Source organism: Dermacentor silvarum, chromosome 4 (genome assembly GCF_013339745.2).
Source record: "Dermacentor silvarum isolate Dsil-2018 chromosome 4, BIME_Dsil_1.4, whole genome shotgun sequence".
Lineage (NCBI taxonomy): Eukaryota > Metazoa > Arthropoda > Arachnida > Ixodida > Ixodidae > Dermacentor > Dermacentor silvarum.
The window spans coordinates 115,399,696-115,418,528 of NC_051157.2; the positions used below are offsets into that span (position 1 = coordinate 115,399,696).

Consider the following 18,833-nt stretch of genomic DNA (forward strand, 5'->3'; position numbering starts at 1 on the left):
AAACATTTCACCCAAACACATGGAAACATGGGCTCACAATGCCGCTGTGCACAATACTGTTCTGCCTATAGACGGTTCCGGTTAAGTTGCGTGCATAGTCAGCTACGCAGCGCCCCGACCTCCCTGTTGTGCTCAGCGCTTGATGCATGTGTGCAAATCGAGACCGAGCGTCTCGATTTTTGTTAATCATGACCATATAAAGCCAACAGACAATGAAGCCAAGGAAAGCATACGAGGAAATTAGATGTGGTTGAAAATTGAAATGTAGAAAAATAAGAAAAAGGGAAATGAAAGGTGTACGAAAAGATAACTTGCCGCCAGTGGGGCCCAAACCACCACTCCACATTACGCGTTAGTTGCACTATTAATTGTGTACGGAGGCGGCTATCAATCCGTCACTATACTGGGTATTTATGTTTACTAGATCCAGCCCTGGCAGTGTTAGCCAGTGCCACAAAGGTCATGGCGCGCGGATGTGTAACATGTTTTCTGGCTCGGTGGCGTCACGTAACACGTGATGAGAGCAGGCACGTGACGCAAAAAAAAAAAAAGCCCTCGTATGCAACCCAATGACATCGAGGTCATTGCTTGTGTGTTTGCGTATTGCAGCGTATGTTTGTTTTGCCGGTTACAAAAAAATATTTCGTTGAAACGGCGCATAAATGACCGCATATGTAGCTGTGCTCCATTAACGAGCGCAGGACATTCACACCTTGTCGTTTGCTTGGCGACAGGCGTTCATTACGCCTCAGTACGGCCGCAAGTCATACTTCGAATGCTAATGTGAAGGTAATTTTCGCTGACTGAAGTCGAAACACGCCGTCAGGTCAGCAGTTGCACGTATGGCTCGGCTCCCACCTGTGTCAAGTTATCTTTTCGTCCACTGACACTTTCGTTTACTATAATAATTCAACATTTCAAATAAATGTGACAATTAATCTTCCCTGTGATTTTTCTACCTCCATTGCTGCCTTCTTCATATCAGTATCCGCGACAGAACTTGTGAAGCAAGCCTTTGATTATCCCCCAAAAGAAGAATTGTCGTGCCTGAACCTGCAGCCACACAGTCCTCATTTCCAGCTTTTAACAATATCACTTTAGCGAGTGAGTTCACTGAACACTATACCTCCCATAGTCACAAATTTTGTTCTCAGTCATCTTTCTTGCTTATACTGCAACAATGTAAAACCCCGAGGCAAGACCGGATGGAAAATTCATCCACAATAAACCCAATCTGTATGAACGATATGTGGCACCTTCACTATAATTTCAAGCTGCCTATGCCTCGCTTCCCGTTACTTCATTCTTAGTGCACTGTGTTTTCTTGTTCCTAACAGTTTCGCAATCGTGAGTTCACCTTCTGGGACTGCCTCGAAATTCAGGGGGAGTTGACTCTTGTGGAGTTTCTTGATCATTTCAGAGTAAGTGATCATGCTTGTTTGTTAAATTGCGAACCCGTGTATTTACGCGCGCGAGTGCTGTGTGTCTGCACGTGCGTTGCGTGTGCGCGCGCGCGTGGGGGGGGGGGGGGGGGGGGGGGGGGTTATAGCACGTATAGGAACTATGCGACGATAGATTGGCGATGCTGCGCCAAAAATAAATTGAGAAGGCTTTTTATGTGACCCCTTGGTTCATACTACGTCTTTCCAGGTCAAGGTCTCTGTTTAGTCGCGAACAAAACAACAATACACAGTGGCATGTCAAAGAAAGAGTTGTGTCGATACTTTCCCGCGAATGTTGCCACCAGTCGTATAGCGAAAGTAACTTGGCTAATCAGATTGCGCGCTACGTACGTGGTATGCATTATAGAACGAGTGTCTTATTCTTCATCGTCAGGATAACGTGACAATATTTGTCTCCGATGAATGAAGCCGTAATTGCCGGAGTGAAAACGAGCCATCTAATTCCGCTTACGAAGCTGTGGGTGAGCGGGGGGAACCGGGACCTAGCTTGATTCAAAGGCAATTGAACACTTGAGTGACACCACTTTCAACTTGCGAAGCATCTTCGCGCTCACTTCGCTCATCTGATGACTTCCTATTGGCGTATCAAGGAAGAACTTTCTTTACGACGAAAGAAATTGTTTTCGGACCGATCTGTGTGCAGAGAAGTTCTTCGGCACAATTGATCATCGTCATCGAAAAGTTCGATCATTCGAGGCGCGGAATGCTCTAGCGTAAATGCAGCCACAAAAGAAGTAGCCATCCAATATTGGTCACGAATACGGTGAGAAGTTCTAGCCTAAACTTTTAATGCGATTAGCATTCTTTGTATATACGTACATTACACACTTTTTCGCGGTCGTTGTTTCTAAGCATTTCTATTGTTATTGTTATTACCCCAGCTTCGTTTTAGATTTTTACAACTGCTTATCTTGTAATACGTGAGTTTTAAGGCGAAAGTTCTACTACGTCATGTCTCGCAAGGTCATTCATCGCGTCGCAATGACCTTGAGCCGCCGGAGCGCAAGTGTGGCAGGTGCGACGTCACACCACGTGATCTGCTGCGGAAGGGTGTCTCAGCTGCTCTTGCTTGGAGCCTCGCCGCTGCGGTACCACGTGACTAGGCGAGGGTTTAACCATGAAGAAAGGGGGGGAAAAGCTAGGAGGGAGCGTCACGTGATAATCTCGGAAGTCTAATCATAAACAATTTAGGGGAATGTGATGATAGGAAATACGCCCTTACGGGTTAGGCAAGCGGTAGATTTAGTCGGCTCGCTTTGGTTGCGTCTTCTGCGGTGGTTTCGGAATATGCACACATAGCAGGCGTGGCAAACGCACGCCGAGGTTGAGTGAAGGAATTCAAGCCTGTGAGGTGGTCGAGTCTGTGTTATGTCACTCAGGTAACGCACCGAACCACCACGTGGCCCGCCGCTTAAGCAGCAGACAGGCGCCAAAGCTGTAGCGAACGAAAGCGTCAGGTAATACACCAGCATTGTACCCAACAACCGGCGAGGGCTACCTCAAGAATGACTGGTCACGTTTCGGGGTAGTTTCAGGGAAACGAGGAAGCCTTTCGCCCTGCAAACGTGTGAAGTCAACCAAGCCGCCCTTCCGATGGTGATTCGTCGCATTTGGGGGCTTCTTCTGGGAAACAATGATGTATTTTGCCCCCGCAAACATGTGCAGGCGATAAAGTGAGCCTCCAGGGTCCCCAGCGACTGCATTCCCGTGTGAAAAAAATTCGTCCCATCTTGGGCCCATCGATGGACGGGGAAGCCGGTGACCCCGACCATATTTAAGGCCGTGCCGACCCATTGTTAAGACAGACGGTCCCAGTCAACGCTGTCGTTCTCCTCAATGCATTCTGCCTCTCAACAGACCGGCGAGAACTCAATAGGCGCATCTGAACAGCGTAATGATGTCGCACCACACAGTCTTACAAAATAGTGCACGTAACTCTCAAGAAAAGGGGACGACTTCGGCGTTTACAGTTCTGCTATTTATTTCACGACTAAATACGCACAGCAAAACATTTTACTAAGCAAACACGCGACAAATAACTACCCCGCGAAACATCTTGTCTCATCCTTTCCCGCTATATCTATTTTACATTCAAGGTGCAGCTGTAGTATTGTAGTAGTTGGCAGGGGAACAAAACGATTAGCAAGAAAATACGCACCGCAGTTTAAGGTACACAACAGCTGATTTGACGAAACAATTAATAGACCACGTTCGGGCGTACTCGCCTCTGGCCAATTTCCTTCAGACACTGGAGATACTAACTGCGGCTCTAGGTGTCCAGGTCGCAAGAGCAAGCGATGTTTTGAAAGTTATTACCCGTCCTGAAACTCCGATGGATTTTCGCTGATGTACTACTCCGTAGTTCCACGTCGCCGCATGTATCTCAGCTTTCTTGAGTACCGCGGCGACGTTTGCAAGGCAACGCATTGCCATGCCGGCTATCACATGCGAAGCACGATGCCCACGGTTGAAGAATTATATACCCATTAGCTTGCTTTCAGTATTGTATAAAATATTCACCAAGATAATTTCCAATCGCAGTGCGAAGGCTACACGGAGCAACACGAGGTTTCTTAGGTGTCGCAGCCGCGAATAGGCGCAAACAGCAAGAGAACAGGCACGTAACTCTCAAGAAAAGGGGACGACTTCGGCGTTTACAGTTCTGCTTCAGGAAGGGATATTCTTGTCTCATACGATTAGCAAGGACCGCAGTCATATCCATGACCACGTCATCACTAACTGCGGTGGTAAGAGCAAGCGATGTTTTGAAAGTTATGTCGTCAGGTAACGTTTCAAGGCAACGCATTTGAAGCGAAGCACGACGCCCACGGTTGAGAAATCTGCTTGCTTTCAGTATTGTATAAAATATTCACCAAGATAATTTCCAATAGAATCAGGGCAACACGACTTCAGCCAACCAAGTTCAGGAAGGGATATCAATGGATCATATCCATGTCATCAATAAGGTAATCGAGAAATCTGCGGAGTACCTCTCTATATGGTTTTCATAGATTATTAAAAGGCATTTAATTCAGTAGAGATACCAGCAGTCATAGAGGCATTGCGTAATCAAGGAGAACAGGAGGCATACGTGAATATCTTGGCAAATATCTACAAGGATTCCACAGCTACCTTGGTTCTCCACGAAAAAAGTAGAAAGTTGCCTATCAAGAAAGGGGTCAGGTAAAGAGACATAATCTCTCCAATGCTATTCGTTGCATGCTTAGAAGTATTCATGCTCTTAGACTGGGAAGGCTTAGGAGTGAGGATCAACGGCAAATATCTCAGCAACCTTTGGTTTGCAGACGACATTGTCCTGTTCGGCAACAATGGGAACGAATTGCAACAAATGATCGAGAACCTTAACCGAGAAAGTGTAAGAGTGGAGTTGAAGATTAAAATGCAGAAGACACATATAATGTTCAATAGCCTGGCAAAGGAACAAGGATTCAGGATCGCCAGTCAGCCTCTAGAGCCTGTAAAGGAGTACATTTATCTAGGTCAATTACTCACAGGGGACCCTGATCGTGATAAGGAAATTTACAGAAGAATAAAATTTGGCTGGAGTGCATACGGCAGGCATTACCAGATCATGACCGGGAGCTTACCACTGTCGTTGAAAAGAAAAGTGTACAATTATTGCATTCTACTGGTGCTAACATGTGGGGCAGAAATTTGGAGGTTAACAATTAAGCTCGAGAGCAAGTTAAGGACCGCGATGGAACGATGGAACGAAAAATATTAGACCTAACGTTAAGAGACAGGAAGAGAGTGGTGTGGATGAGAGTGGAAACGGGTATAGCCTATATTCTAGTTGACATTAAGAGGAAACAATGGAGCTGGGCAGGCCATGTAATGCGTAGGATGGATAACCGGTGGACCAATATAGTTACAGAATGGATACCAAAAGAAGGGAAGCGCAGTCGAGGACGGCAGAAAACTAGTTGGGGGGGCTGATAAAGTAAGGAAATTTGCAGGCGCAAGTTGAGGCGCTATAACGTAAAGCTATTCCAAACTCGATAGGGGAACAGCGCAAAAAAACATGACAAGAAGACACGAAGGGAGACACACACCAGCGCTGGTGTGTGTATCCCTTCTTGTCTTCTTGTGTTTTTTTTTTTTTTTTTTTTGCGCTGTTCCCCTATCGAGTATGTACCGAATAGCCCAAGCCTCTGTGGTCTTGCTATCCCCCCCCCCCCCCCCCAAACGTTTTTTATTCCAATCTCCAGACGTCAAATTTATGTAACCACCGAGGCAAGCCGCGGGCGGTGACCTGCAGCGTTGTCTGAAGAACCCAATCAAACACTCTCCTCCTTTATAGGAAATCACCTTTGTTCGCTTTCAAAACGAATAACATTGCCTGCACTGAGAGGTGTTTGTTATCTAATTGGCTGACAAAAGGCGAGGAGCACGCTCTAGTGGAGAGGGTTTTGATGGGGCCGAGCCAGCACAGTGAAAATAGATAACCGCATGAAGGGGGTGGTGCCGGCTTCTCCGATTGGTCCGCTTCGCCTTACTTTGCTTGTGGTGGCTGGTCGAAAATCGCGGCGGCGTGCAACGGGATGATAATAATGCCGTTAAAACGGATCCTCAGCCATCTTCTATTCCTTTCGGAATGGGGCAGTCTGTGGGGATTCAGAAACAGTTTCAGTTTTGTTCGGCATATTAATGCATTTTTTTTTCGCGTAGACGTCACTTTCACGTGGTGAGTTGTCGCGGTTTTGTGGGGTCGCGTGAGAGACAGGCGAAGTAGGCGTAGCCAGTAAACATTGAACCAATCATCATCATCATCATCATCAGCCTATATTTATGTCCACTGCAGGACGAAGGCCTCTCCCTGCGATCTCCAATTACCCCTGTCTTGCGCTAGCGTATTCCAACTTGCGCCTGCGAATTTCCTAACCTCATCATCCCACCTGACTTTCTGCCGTCCTCGACTGCACTTCCCTTCTCTTGGTATCCATTCTGTAACCCTAATGGTCCACCGGTTATCCATCCTACGCATTACATGGCCTGCCCAGCTCCATTTCTTCCGCTTAATGTCAACTAGAATATCGTCTATCCCCGTTTGTTCTCTGATCCACACCGCTCTCTTCCTGTCTCTTAACGTTACTCCTAAGATTTTTCGTTCCATTGCTCTTTGTGCGGTCCTTAACTTGTTCTCGAGCTTCTTTGTTAACCTCCAAGTTTTCTGCCCCGTATGTTAGCACCGGTAGAATGCAATGATTGTACACTTTTCTTTTCAACGACAGTGGTAAGCTCCCAGTCAGGATTTGGCAATGCCTGCCGTATGCACTCCAACCTAATTTTATTCTTCTGTAAATTTCTTTCTCATGATCAGGGTCCCCTGTGAGTAATTGACCTAGATAAACATATTCCTTTACAGATTCTAGAGGCTGACTGGCGATCCTGAATTCTTGTTCGCTTGCCAGGCTATTGAACATTATCTTTGTCTTCTGCATATTCATCTTCAACCCAATTCTTGCACTTTCTCGATGAAGGTCCTCAATCATTTGTTGTAATTCCTCTCCATTGTTGCTCAATAGGACAATGTCATCTGCAAACCGAAGGTTGTTGAGATATTCGCCATCGATCCTCACTCCTAATTCTTCCCAGTCTAAGAGCTTGAATACTTCTTCTAAGCATGCAGTGAATAGCATTGGAGAGATTGTGTCTCCTTGCCTGACCCCTTTCTTGATAGGTATCTTTCTACTTTTCTTGTGGAGAACCAATAGCAGAGGGCTAATGGTGAAAAGGCGTCGAATCAGGAATGATTATTTTTCTTTTGTGCGGTTTAATCTGCTTAATCAGTGTGTAAACGTTATATCAGATGGAGAGCTATCGCGGTGGGCTGATTGCAGAATTGGAATAGGAAAGTTTGGAATAGCTTTACGTTATAGCGGCCTTCGAATCAGCTAGCACAAGACAGGGATAATTGGAGATCGCAGGGAGAGGCCTTCGTCCTGCAGTGGATATATATATATATATATATATATATATGTGTTGTGTGTGTGTGTGGTGTGTGTGTGTGTGTGTGTGTGTTGTGTTTGTGTGTGTGTGTGTGTGTGTGTGTGTGTGTGTGTGTGTGTGTGTTTGTGTGTGGTTGTGTGTGTGGTGTGTGTGTGTGTGTGGTGTGTGTGTGTTGTGTGTGTGTGTGTGTGGTGTGTGTGTGTGTGTGTGTGTGTGTGTGTGTGTGTGTGTGTGTGTGTGTGTTGTGTGTGTGTGTGTGTGTTGTGGTGTTGTGTGTGTGTGTGTGTGTGTGTGCTGTGTGGTGTGTGTGTGTGTGTGTGTGTGTGTGTGTGTGTGTGTTGTGTGTGTGTGTGGTGTGTGTGTGTGTGTGTGTGTGTGTGTGTGTGTGTGTGGTGTGTGTGTGTGTGTGTGTGTTGTGTGTGTGTGTGTGTGTGTGTGTGTTGTGTGTGTGTGTGTGTGTGATGTGTGGCGCGCGTGTGTGTGTGTGTGTGTGTGTGTGTGTGGCGCGCGTGTGCGCGTGCGTGCGTGCGTGCGTGCGTGCGTGCGTGTGTGTGTGTCCGCCGCCGCCGCCGCCGCCCGGGGTAGCAGAAACCCGCGCGTTATACTTCCTACGTGCCTCCATGCCTTTGACGGCAGGCCCCACGAATAGTTACCACGTGCCAAACAATCATGAATGGTCCGGCAACCATGTGGGCCTATTCCTACCCAAAAGGCACCGCGCATGAAGCCCCGGAGAGTGGAAGGGGCGGCTTCAGAGGAGGTTGGCTTATCGAAGCTAGCGGAGTCACGTGATGCTCCCTCCTCCTTCCTTTGGTTTGACGGCTGCTTCGCCGGCTCATGGTCGCTCAGTCTCGCCATGGATGGCACGCCGGCTGGGCTGTATGTGCGTGTGCTTCAGCGCAAGTGACAGGCTGAATCCAAACATCCAGTAGATGTAGCTAGACGGCAGCCTTAGACTTGGTTTTCCAGCGAGCACCACTTGATTCCTCAATGTGTGTAGCCAAAGTTGCCACCATTGCTAACCACTTCACAGATCATAAGACCGTCTTCGTCACCATTCAAGAAACACAGATACACACCATCATATTTCCGATAAAGCCTAACTTTAATGAAACATTGTGTGCATGGTATTTGCAAAACCAAGCCAAGCAGACTTTTCGCTCGTGATAACCAGGTTTACAAGAGTTAAACCTATGCCAATTTTATTGCTCACAACGCGAAATGCATTACATTGGCTTTCGTTTCTTGATTTTCTTGTTGTTCCTTTCCATGCAGCGCGAGCTCCAAATCGAAATCGTCTACCTGTCGGAAGGAGCCCGCATGCTATACGACGCTTACGCGCCCCCGCCGCGGAGTCGCCTGAACCTGGCGTGAGTGCGCAGCCTGCTTTAGCTGCTTCAACGAGACAATGCGATGGCTCGAATTCAGGGCTGCTGCTTCAACCCTGCGATGCCCTAGCGCAGTTACACGTCAATGAAAATTACGACAGCTTGTTCTTCTTGATCTGTGGCCATGGAGAGTAATTTCTAAAAACAACATCAACAACAATGGAATGTTATTTGATTATCAATTTGATTAGTAAATAGTATTATTTTAATCAGTTATTGGTTTCTTAAACTACTGTACTATAAATTATACTATACTACTACCGAAAAGTTTCCCGTGCTTAAAGAATTCCATTTTTTAGGAATCGAGCTCAGTGTAGCATAAATGATATACAAGTACGTTGAGGATTACAGGGTTAAAAGGGATGCAAAAGAGAAATCATGCAACTGAATTAATAACTACAGATGTACTAAAACGCTCCCCAATAATAAACGACAGTGACAGTTTTTGTGAAATAACTATCGATTAAATTGTTATGAATATGTGGCCAAAACTTCGGTGTAGTATAATCCGTAAAATCGGAAAGAAAAGAAATATCGTCAGCAAGCACCAGGGGCCTGAGCGACCCTCTTAACCCTCCGGAAGTTAAAACACTGATTCTTTCTTTTTTTAAATACATTAATGGCGTGCGTTGCTCTGTGTATCACTCTTGCGTGCGTCGGATTTAAACTATAGTTCGGAGTTTCCTTTCCGTAAGACTGTAGACGCTAAACAAAATGTCCACCTTCACTTGGACGTTGGGCGAAGCGTATATAGTTTGCAGTGTGCATCAGCTGCTTAACTTATCGGTTCTTGATTAGGAGTGTTGTCCGTGGCTCTTTGCAGCGTAAGCAAAGTTCTGGAGGACGTGTCCAAGACGGAGATCGACAGCAGCAAGCGCGCCCTGATGCTTCAGCTGATGGGCAGGGACGTCAACAGCGGCGAGGAAGTGGAACTACCCGACGTGCGATACGTGCTGAGCAAGTGACAGCGCCACCTGCCCGCCTATGCTAAAATGAGTGTACGTGCGGTTGGTTCTAAAAGCGGGTACAGTCTGACGCCTTTAGGACGAAGCGATGGGGGCGTCCGAAATAATTCGTTATGCAGGTCAATTCGTTGTAAAGGTCGCGAACCGCACAGCTCACAATATAGACGGGACAAAATTATTCCTTCTTTGTACAGGTCATTTCGTTGTAGAGGTGCTCGATCTACTGTAAACAAAACGAGGATTCAAAGAAAAAAGTTCGAAACCTAGAGCTTATACTAGGCGCAAAAATTTTCAAAATGATCCAGAACAAAAGTAATCTATAGGCCACCGATGATATAAGTAACGCCGTAAGTCACGGAAGATTGACTTTTATTTTGCTTTCTTCTTTTCCACATTTGCGAAAATCAAATTTTAAATGAAATTCCGTGTTTTACGTGCCAAAACCACGACCTTATTATGAGGCACGCTGTAGCGGGGGAAGATTCCAGATTAGTTTTGACCACCTGGCCCAGAGTTCATTAAAGTGCACCTAAATGGAAATGCAGGAGCGTTTTTGCATTGCGCACGCATCGAAATGTGGTGAATGGGCTCGAACCCGCGACCTCAAGCTCAGTAGCGCAAAGTCGTAGCCACTAAGTTAACGCGACGCGTTCACACTGCAGGAATCGTTGAACGCAATCATCGCGCCAGCACGTTAAAGAAGACATCATAAACTAATGCGTCGTTGTGCACAATAGAAATGCAGTATTGTTTTGCCAGTGTCAACATTACAACATTCAATACTTAAGTGTTGTGATACCAAATGTAAAATTCTCAATATTATTTTTATTTGCTTAAGGGATTCAAGTATTTTTTCAGTTACAATTCTAGAATGTATTATTCCTCTGTTCATGTGTAATAATGCCAACTCCCTGAATCAAGAGAAAATGAATTGGACTATTCTAATAGGAAACAAACGATTGTAATACGTGTTTCCTGTTGCACGCACGCGTGAGTGAGAAGAACGATGACCGGTGAACGTGCTTGCGGTGTTGAACGCGTACGTGATAAAAGGCAGTACGTCATCCCAGTTCTTGTGGTCGGATGAAACATACATAGAGAGCATGTTTATAATTGTTCGGTTGGTGCGCTCCGTAAGGCCATTCGTTTGTGGATGGTATGGTGTCGAGTGACGCAAGTGGCATTCACACAAACGAAGCAGCTCCTCCACGACATCTGCTGTGAATTGTCGTCCACGGTCGCTGATGATTACGCGAGGCGGACCATGTCGCAGGATGACATACTGCAGCAGGAACGTTGCAACGTCAGTGGCAGTTGCTGAGGGCACGGCCGCCGTCTCGCAGTAGCGTGTGAGGTAGTCGACGCAAACAATTATCCACCGATTTCCCTTGGCTGATTTCGGAAAAGGTCCCACGAAGTCAATGCCCACTTGTTGGAAAGGCGTGCTTGGAGGTGGGATCGGCTGCAGGAGACCAGCTGGAGCATTAGATGGACGTTTGTGGCGCTGACACTGCATGCAGCTGGCCACATACGTCTCAACAGACTGTCGCATCCCAGGCCAATAAAAACGTTCCTGAATCCGGTAGAGCGTCCTCGCCGAGCCTAAATGGCCAGACGTAGGGTCATCGTGCATAGCACTCAGAATCGCCATGCGAAGACTCTCCGGCACCACTAGAAGAAAACGTGCGCCAGAGCTGGAAAAGTTCTTCTTATATAGGAGTCCATCACGTACACAGAAATTGTTTGCTGTGGTAGGCGGTCGTAGCGGTGAAGAGAGGTGTTAATTTAGCGTCTTTTCGTTGTTCGGCTTTGAAACAGTCGAGGTCTGGAAAACTCGGCGATACAGAAGCCACAAGGTGATCGAAGTCGTCGGCGTCACAGTCCGTAGTGCTAAGTGGCATACGCGAGAGGCAGTCCGCGTCAGCGTGTCGTCGACCACTCTTATAAGAGACGCTGAAGCTATATTCTTGTAGTCGGAGCGCCCAGCGTGCAAGGCGGCCGCAAGGGTCACGAAGATTTACAAGCCAACACAATGAGTGGTGGTCGGTGACAACTGTGAAGGGGCGTCCATACAGGTAAGAACGAAACCGTTGAACCGCAAATATCACCGCGAGGCATTCTTGTTCTGTAACAGTGTAATTCTGCTCGGGCCTACTTAATGAGCGACTTGCATATGCGATCACGTTTTCGCAGTCACCGTGGCGTTGAACTAGGACGGCGCCAATACCTATGCCACTGGCATCCGTATGGAGTTCCGTCGGAGCTGAAGGACTGAAGTGTTGAAGAACAGGTCGTGACGTCAGCAGAAACTTCAACTGACGAAAAGAAGAATCGCACTCCGGAGTCCACTCAAAGGGGATGTCCTTTCGTAGTAGACATGTCAGCGGATACGCGACGTCGGCAAACTTAGGGATAAAGCGGCGGAAGTAGGAACAAAGCCCCAGAAAACTGCGGAGCTCCTTGACAGAGCGTGGTGCACTAAACGCTTCAACAGCGGCTGTCTTCTGGGGATCAGGGCGGATGCCATCCTTATCGACGAGGTGCCCAAGCACAAGTGTTTGGCGGTCTCCAAAGTGGCATTTCTTTGAGTTTAAAACTAGGCCAGCGTTTCTGATGCAGTTAAGGACGATATCCAGACGCGAGTTGTGTTCGCTGAAGGTGCGGCCAAAGATGACGACGTCGTCGAGGTAGCACATGCAGATGTTCCACTTCAACCCGCGCAGAATAGTGTCCATAAATCTCTCGAAAGTTGCCGGAGCGTTGCACAGTCCAAATGGCATCACATTAAATTCAAAGAGCCCGTCAGAGGTTACAAAGGCAGTCTTTTCCTTGTCTTCAGGGTGCATCGGAATTTGCCTATAGCCGGATCGTAAGTCTACTGAGGAAAAGTAAGAGGCAGAATGAAGGCAGTCGATTGCGTCATCAATACGTGGGAGTGGGTACACGTCCTTTTTTGTTACAGCATTCAATCGGCGATAGTCGACGCAAAATCTCCAAGATCCATCTTTCTTTTTAACAAGAATCACTGGAGCTGCCCACGGACTCGCTGACTCTTGTATGACTCCTTTTTTCATCATTTCATGCACTTGGTCGTTGATAATCTGGCGCTCTGATGGTGAAACGCGATATGGCTTTTGTCTAATCGGATTTGCTGAACCCGTGTTGATGGTATGGCGGGTTCGTGACGCGGGGATTACAGGTATTTTGTCCTTCTGCGCAAAGTCGAATACCGAGACGTGCTTCGAAAGCACACCCACTAACGTTCGGCGTTTACTCGTGCTGAGAGATTTATTTATCATGGACAAAAGGGCCGTTTCCGAACTGTGGCCATCAGGATTTTGCGGTACTTCTGTAAGTTCAGCCACAGATAAATACGCGTGTTCCCGGACGAAGGCTAATTTCAAGCCATCTGGTAGTATCACGGGCTCCGCAGAACAGTTTACGATCCACAAGCCAGCGCGTCCGCCTTCGATCGACACCACACAATGTGGAACCAACACATTCTTCTTCAGACAGTTCATGTGCATCGGTTCTACGGTAGCATCGAAGCTGTCAGAATCGGCGCCGCAACAGACAACGGGAACACAAACGGTAGATGATGCAGGTACGACCGTATCGCCACAAACACACAGGGTTGTTTCGTGATCTACAGGGTTTTCCAGGAGGGCTGACGTCATCCTACCACTTATGAATACCTTCCCTGTGCGGCAGTCAACAGTGGCACCACACTCCCGCAAGAAGTCCATGCCAAGAATAACATCATGGGTCGACCGAGGAATAATCACAAACTCTGTCGTAATAACATGGCCTCCCAAAAACACGTCAGCACTACACACACCAATAGGTCGCAACGGCTCGCCACTCACTCCACAGAACCTTGAAGCTTCGTCCCATCTGAACATGACTTTTCGCCCTAACACGTCTTTAAAAGAGACACTCATAACAGAAATTGTTGCGCCTGTGTCCACCAGAGCCATCACAGGCACATTATCCACAAAAACGCGCACTTTGTTTTTCAGCATCAACACAGGAGGTATTTCTGTCAGTAGCACATCTCCAGCGACCTCACCTCCATCGGCCGCGCTAGCTAGTTTTCCGGTGACGAAGGGGACGTGGTGCGACGCAGTGGTGAGGGAGAACGGGAAGCACGAGGACGCGGTGGGGGCGTCAAACTCCTGTCAGATGCCGGGGAGCGATTCCGGGAGCTGCGCGGCCAATACTCGTCGCCAAACGATGTGTGTGCTGGCCACGGGACACCATGGGGCCGTTCGGAGGGCCGTGAAAACTCTGAGGGCTGCTGGCCATACCACGTGATCATACGCTGGTTGCAAAACCGAGAGATATGACCCGGGACACCGCAAGAGTAACATACCGGGGGAGGTCGAAACCTTGGTTGTTCGTCGATGAACCGAACATTGTCATTTTCCCTTGTGTAGTGGGCTGGTTCATGGCGTGTGTCATGACGATACATCGGGCGTCGAGAAGGCGTGTGCTGAGCGCGTCGGTCATAGCGCGGAGTCGGAGAGCGTGTTGTCATCCGAGACTGTGGGGCCGCGCTGTACTCTACGGCCGCTGCGCTAACCATTGGTTGCCAAGGGGCCGAATGTGGCGCAGTCATAGCCTCACGCGACGTGTACATGTCATGGTGGTTAGCTGTTGGACGCGACATCTCTTCGCGGCGGGAAAGTTCCTCGCGGACAATCTGTCGGATGGTCGAAGGAAGGTCGAGGCAAGGGCTCGTGTCCACACTGGCAACCGTCGTAACGTTTGCCAACCGACCAAACTTTGGCGTAATCCGACGCATCTTCAGCGTTTCAAAGGTTCTGCAATGCCGAATGACGTCGGACACGGAACTTAGGCTTTCTTTACCGATGAGAAAATTGTACACGTCCTCAGCCACTCCCTTCAGCAAATGTCCTACTTTATCTTCTTCGGACATGCGGGCACTGACCACCTTGCACAGCTTTAAAACTTCTTCAATGTACGTGGTGCATGTCTCACCTGGTAGTTGTGCCCGTTGCGACAGTGTCTGCTCAGCACGCTTCTTTTTGGCGACTGAGTCCCCAAAACACGCCTTGAGCTCTTCAACAAAAAGTTCCCACGTCGTAAGCGTGTCCTCGTGGTTCTCGTACCACACGAGTGCGGTGTCGGTCAGGGAGAACACCACGTTGGTGAGCTGAGCGGTGGAATCCCACCCGTTGGACTTGCTCACCCGTTTGTAATGGACGAGCCACTCGTCGGCATCTTCTCCCGCTTTTCCTCCGAATGTGGGTGGAACTCGGTAGTATTGCAGTGGACTGCTAGGCGCTGCCCTCGGAGCGGCTCCTTCTTCAGGCATGTCGAAGACGGTCACGGCAGATGGCGGGAGGCCGGCAAGTCGACGGCTTCGACGAAGCTGCAGCAGTGACGGTTCCGTTGTTGTGAGCGCGTACCCAGCACCTCCACCACTCTGTTACGCGCGAAGGAGACCGTTTATCACCCTTACGGATGAAGGGGGCCGTTTATTGTAGGTCGCGAAGGTGAGCGCAAGAGCGGTCAGCTGGTTGATCAACTCAACGTCGTCCTCTTCTCTTTCAACCCGGGACCGCAAGCACATTCACCGGTCATCGTTCTTCTCACTCACGCGTGCGTGCAACAATATACAATCTTTAGAGACCAGCTCTTAGGCACCCGTTCCTGCGGCTAGCGCCGGCGTCGTCCCTTGGCGTCCCTCGTAACCGAGCGAACGAGCACAGCGAAGGATGAAAGAGCGAACGCGGAGCGCGGATGAAAGACCGGTATCTTGAAAGCGTCTGTTCACCAAAGCGCGGCATGAGCGGAGGTCGGTCCTCGGCGGCTGCTGTGAATCGCACCCACTTGTCACTCACGCGCTACCTCTCGCGATCTCCCGATTAGCGAAGCAGTCACGCCACACTGCGCTCCGTTTGCAACGTGCCGCGCGAGACAGATTGTCCGCGTCAGCCACGCGGAATGTTTTCATTTCGCGAATATATCGCGAAATGAAAACACGTATACAGCTGCACTTAAATTTTGCATTTGGGAGTATCGTAATCGTGCGTCAATTTTTTTTTGTCCATGCCTTTTCCTTTCGCATGGCCATCATCGCCTACTACTTCGTCGCTTTCTCCCTCTCCTTTTGTTCTACCTCTCTACCCCAACTCTCAGCAGCAAGCTAGATCACAGTAGTTCAGTCCAACCTTTTCAGCTTTTCTACCAAAATAAATATATCTCTGAAGAAAGAAAGTAGGCTTAGTATTTAGTGCGGGATCCTAATTTCGCAGTAAACACTAAGCCTGTATTGCAGGGCTTGGCACGGCATTCTCTTAATCTCGCTTTTGGTGTACGGCGTACCCGCATGTAACTAACTATTAACAAAGATTATTTCCACCCGTGTTTCACCATATTAGTATAGTATACTGGATACATCGATGGACTTCTTTGGGCTCCTTGCGAATGGCTGCATTCCTGTATTTCTGCACATATGTTATTGACTGCCGGAATGTTTCACTTTGGCGACCTGATCGTCGCAGCTGTGGCGTATCGAGGAGGTATATGCCACTGATTTGTGCCTGATGAGGCAGAAACAGTGTTTATAAGTGCTTCCTGCATTCTTTACTCAAATGGAAGTTTTCTTTGCCTCTTGGGACCCACCGCAGTACAGTTTGCAATGCATGGCATTACAATGCCGTACATTGTAAACTTAAAATTTTACAATGCAGTGCAGTACAATGCATGGCATTGCATCGCTGAGCTTGAGCTCGTGGTTTCAATCCCGCCCACGACGGCCGTATTTCAGTGAAAGAGAGAGAGAGAGAGAGAGAGAAAAAGGCTTGTGTACCTAAATTTAGGCGCAGGTTAAAAAACCCACCATGGTCAAAGTAAATCCATAGTCCTTCACTCCGGCGTGCCTCATAATCACATCGTGGTTTTGGCTCGTAAAGCCCCAGAATGTTTTCTTTGCCTCTTGACTACTCTTTGCGTGCGGTGGCTGTATTGCCGAGTAGACGCAGCGAGAGGTCTCACGCGTGCTGTCGCGCGATAAAAGGAATTACGTGTCTTATGGTTCGATTTGTACCAGGGGTCGTCCCCATGCGTAATGCCCATTGTTCTATCCACTAGGATTCGTGGCATGATGGAGTAACAACCTTACCACTCTTTCCCACGTAGCATTGCACAGCGTTCGGTATGAGCCTGCATCGTAACCAAACGGGTTCTAGTGTTTCTTCAGCGGAGTACAGTAAGTCAGTCGTCATGCCGTCGTCCTCGGCCCACTGTCATAGTCATCTTCAAGCCAATGCCTTTGTTATGCCCTCGCGTTGCACTAGTCTTATACAGGGACACTATGTCTTGCACCAAAGGGGCTTTACCTTGCACCAGATCCATATATACCCCCATGATAGTGATGATGATGATGCTGATGATGATTATTTACTGGTATTCTATTTAATACGGGGTGGTGAAAAACAGTCACCGAACCACTTTGATTTAATGAGGTATGCTGTTCATGTTTTTAATTCTAGCATTTTGTATACATCTCCTTAATTTTTTTTCTCTTAAAAACTTCTACACCTGCCTTGTACCGCTACCAATGCCAATAACGGATCCGGTCGTATCAATGTCTTCTCTGCTTTTCTTGCACCAATACTCTAAACGTCTCTATCTTATCTGGACTGCTGACTGGTTGATGCCTCCATTCATTAATGTCCTTACACGGACATAAAGTGTCATCTGGTAACACTCTGCATCAAGCCCATACGATGCTAGATGACCAGGTAGAGCTGCAATATGTTTCGCATTACAATAATTCCCACAGCGCGTGGGACCTGCATAACGTTGTCTTGTCTTTTGGTTTTCGTTTGTTTCAGATTCACGGAACAGCAAGACTGCTTCCGCCCTACCAGCCTCCAGCCATGCAGTGAAACAAGCGATACGCCCCTACAACGTCATACATGCTCGTCATACTGCCAACTCACAGTCAACCCCCTAAACTTCATTTTTAAAATTATGCAAATCACAGCACTAACATCTGAGCTTGTTGACTTCGTTTCTTCAGCGCATGGTATAGAATCAGTACGTTGGTTTCTTGGTCTTAGATAAGAGGACCGTCCAAGATAAATTATCAACCACGAAACATTGATGTAAGGAACGCGCCGAGCAAATTGCATATTACAATAGCGTGCGAATGAAAACTCACAGCAGGCCAGACATTGTCGCTTTCCACTTCTGGCTGCATGCTACGCATTCTTGATGCCTTCAGCAAGGCGGCACAGGTCCAGCTTCGCTTTCGTCTTTTGGTTTCCCATCCCTGCTGTTGTGTAAAAAAGTCTACGGAATGCGTATGTTACCACCTGAGAGAGATGTAATGCGATAGCATTTGAAGCACTCTAACAAATGATGATCTCCCACTAGACTTTCCTATTGAATGAACGTCACATTTTAAATGAAACTTAAGGACATTCCTTGCGAGAACCCTATGAAAGTCTCAATCGAGCTATTTCTCTGCAAGAAGTATTATAAGTTAACGAGTGATTCCGGTAATGCCAACTTCAGGTGTGTAAAGAGTATGTGACCTAAAATTGTGACCACACCTTCAGGTTTGGCCGAAGTCGTTTTCAATGAACCGGCGACTGAAATCGTGTGTAGCAGCGGCAAATTACGAAGCTTCATTACTTGTCTTCCAGTTTCGCTGCCCTCTCGCGGCTCGTACACTTCAAGTTTAGCTGCGCATTCTGCTCCGGGGTATCGTGTTGATACTACAGTCGAAACCTGATGTATCGAATCTGGAGGGGATCACAAAAAGTTCGAAATGTAGCTAATTCAATATGTAAAATAAAAACGTTGTACGAAAAAGTCAAGGGGATATTACTGCTGCTCATTATACACAATAATTCGTTATGTGTGGGTTCGATATATCCGGGTTCGACTGTACTCCCTTGAGAGCGCTTGAGTCATCCGTATTATGCTATCTCATGCAGATATTTCCATAAGGTCCGGTAATGATTTCTTTATAACATGACACATACCCACGACGGGAACTGGTCATGCAA

At 47.7% G+C, this 18,833-nt stretch overlaps 2 protein-coding genes across 2 annotated transcripts in view; both read left to right on the forward strand.

Moving 5' to 3' along the window:
* LOC125945004 (ubiquitin-like modifier-activating enzyme 1) overlaps nucleotides 1–9,786 on the forward strand; it is a 17,850-nt gene extending 8,064 nt beyond the window's left edge. The window contains exons 2-4 of the mRNA XM_049666528.1: nucleotides 1,338–1,421; nucleotides 8,709–8,803; nucleotides 9,645–9,786. Of these exons, the coding sequence (XP_049522485.1) occupies nucleotides 1,338–1,421; nucleotides 8,709–8,803; nucleotides 9,645–9,786 (321 nt within the window). The remainder of the gene's footprint in view (nucleotides 1–1,337; nucleotides 1,422–8,708; nucleotides 8,804–9,644) is intronic.
* LOC119448851 (ubiquitin-like modifier-activating enzyme 1) overlaps nucleotides 1–18,168 on the forward strand; it is a 114,881-nt gene extending 96,713 nt beyond the window's left edge. The window contains exon 26 of the mRNA XM_049666527.1: nucleotides 17,652–18,168. The gene's annotated coding sequence lies outside the window, so the exon portion shown is untranslated. The remainder of the gene's footprint in view (nucleotides 1–17,651) is intronic.
* Nucleotides 18,169–18,833: the final 665 nt, after the last annotated feature.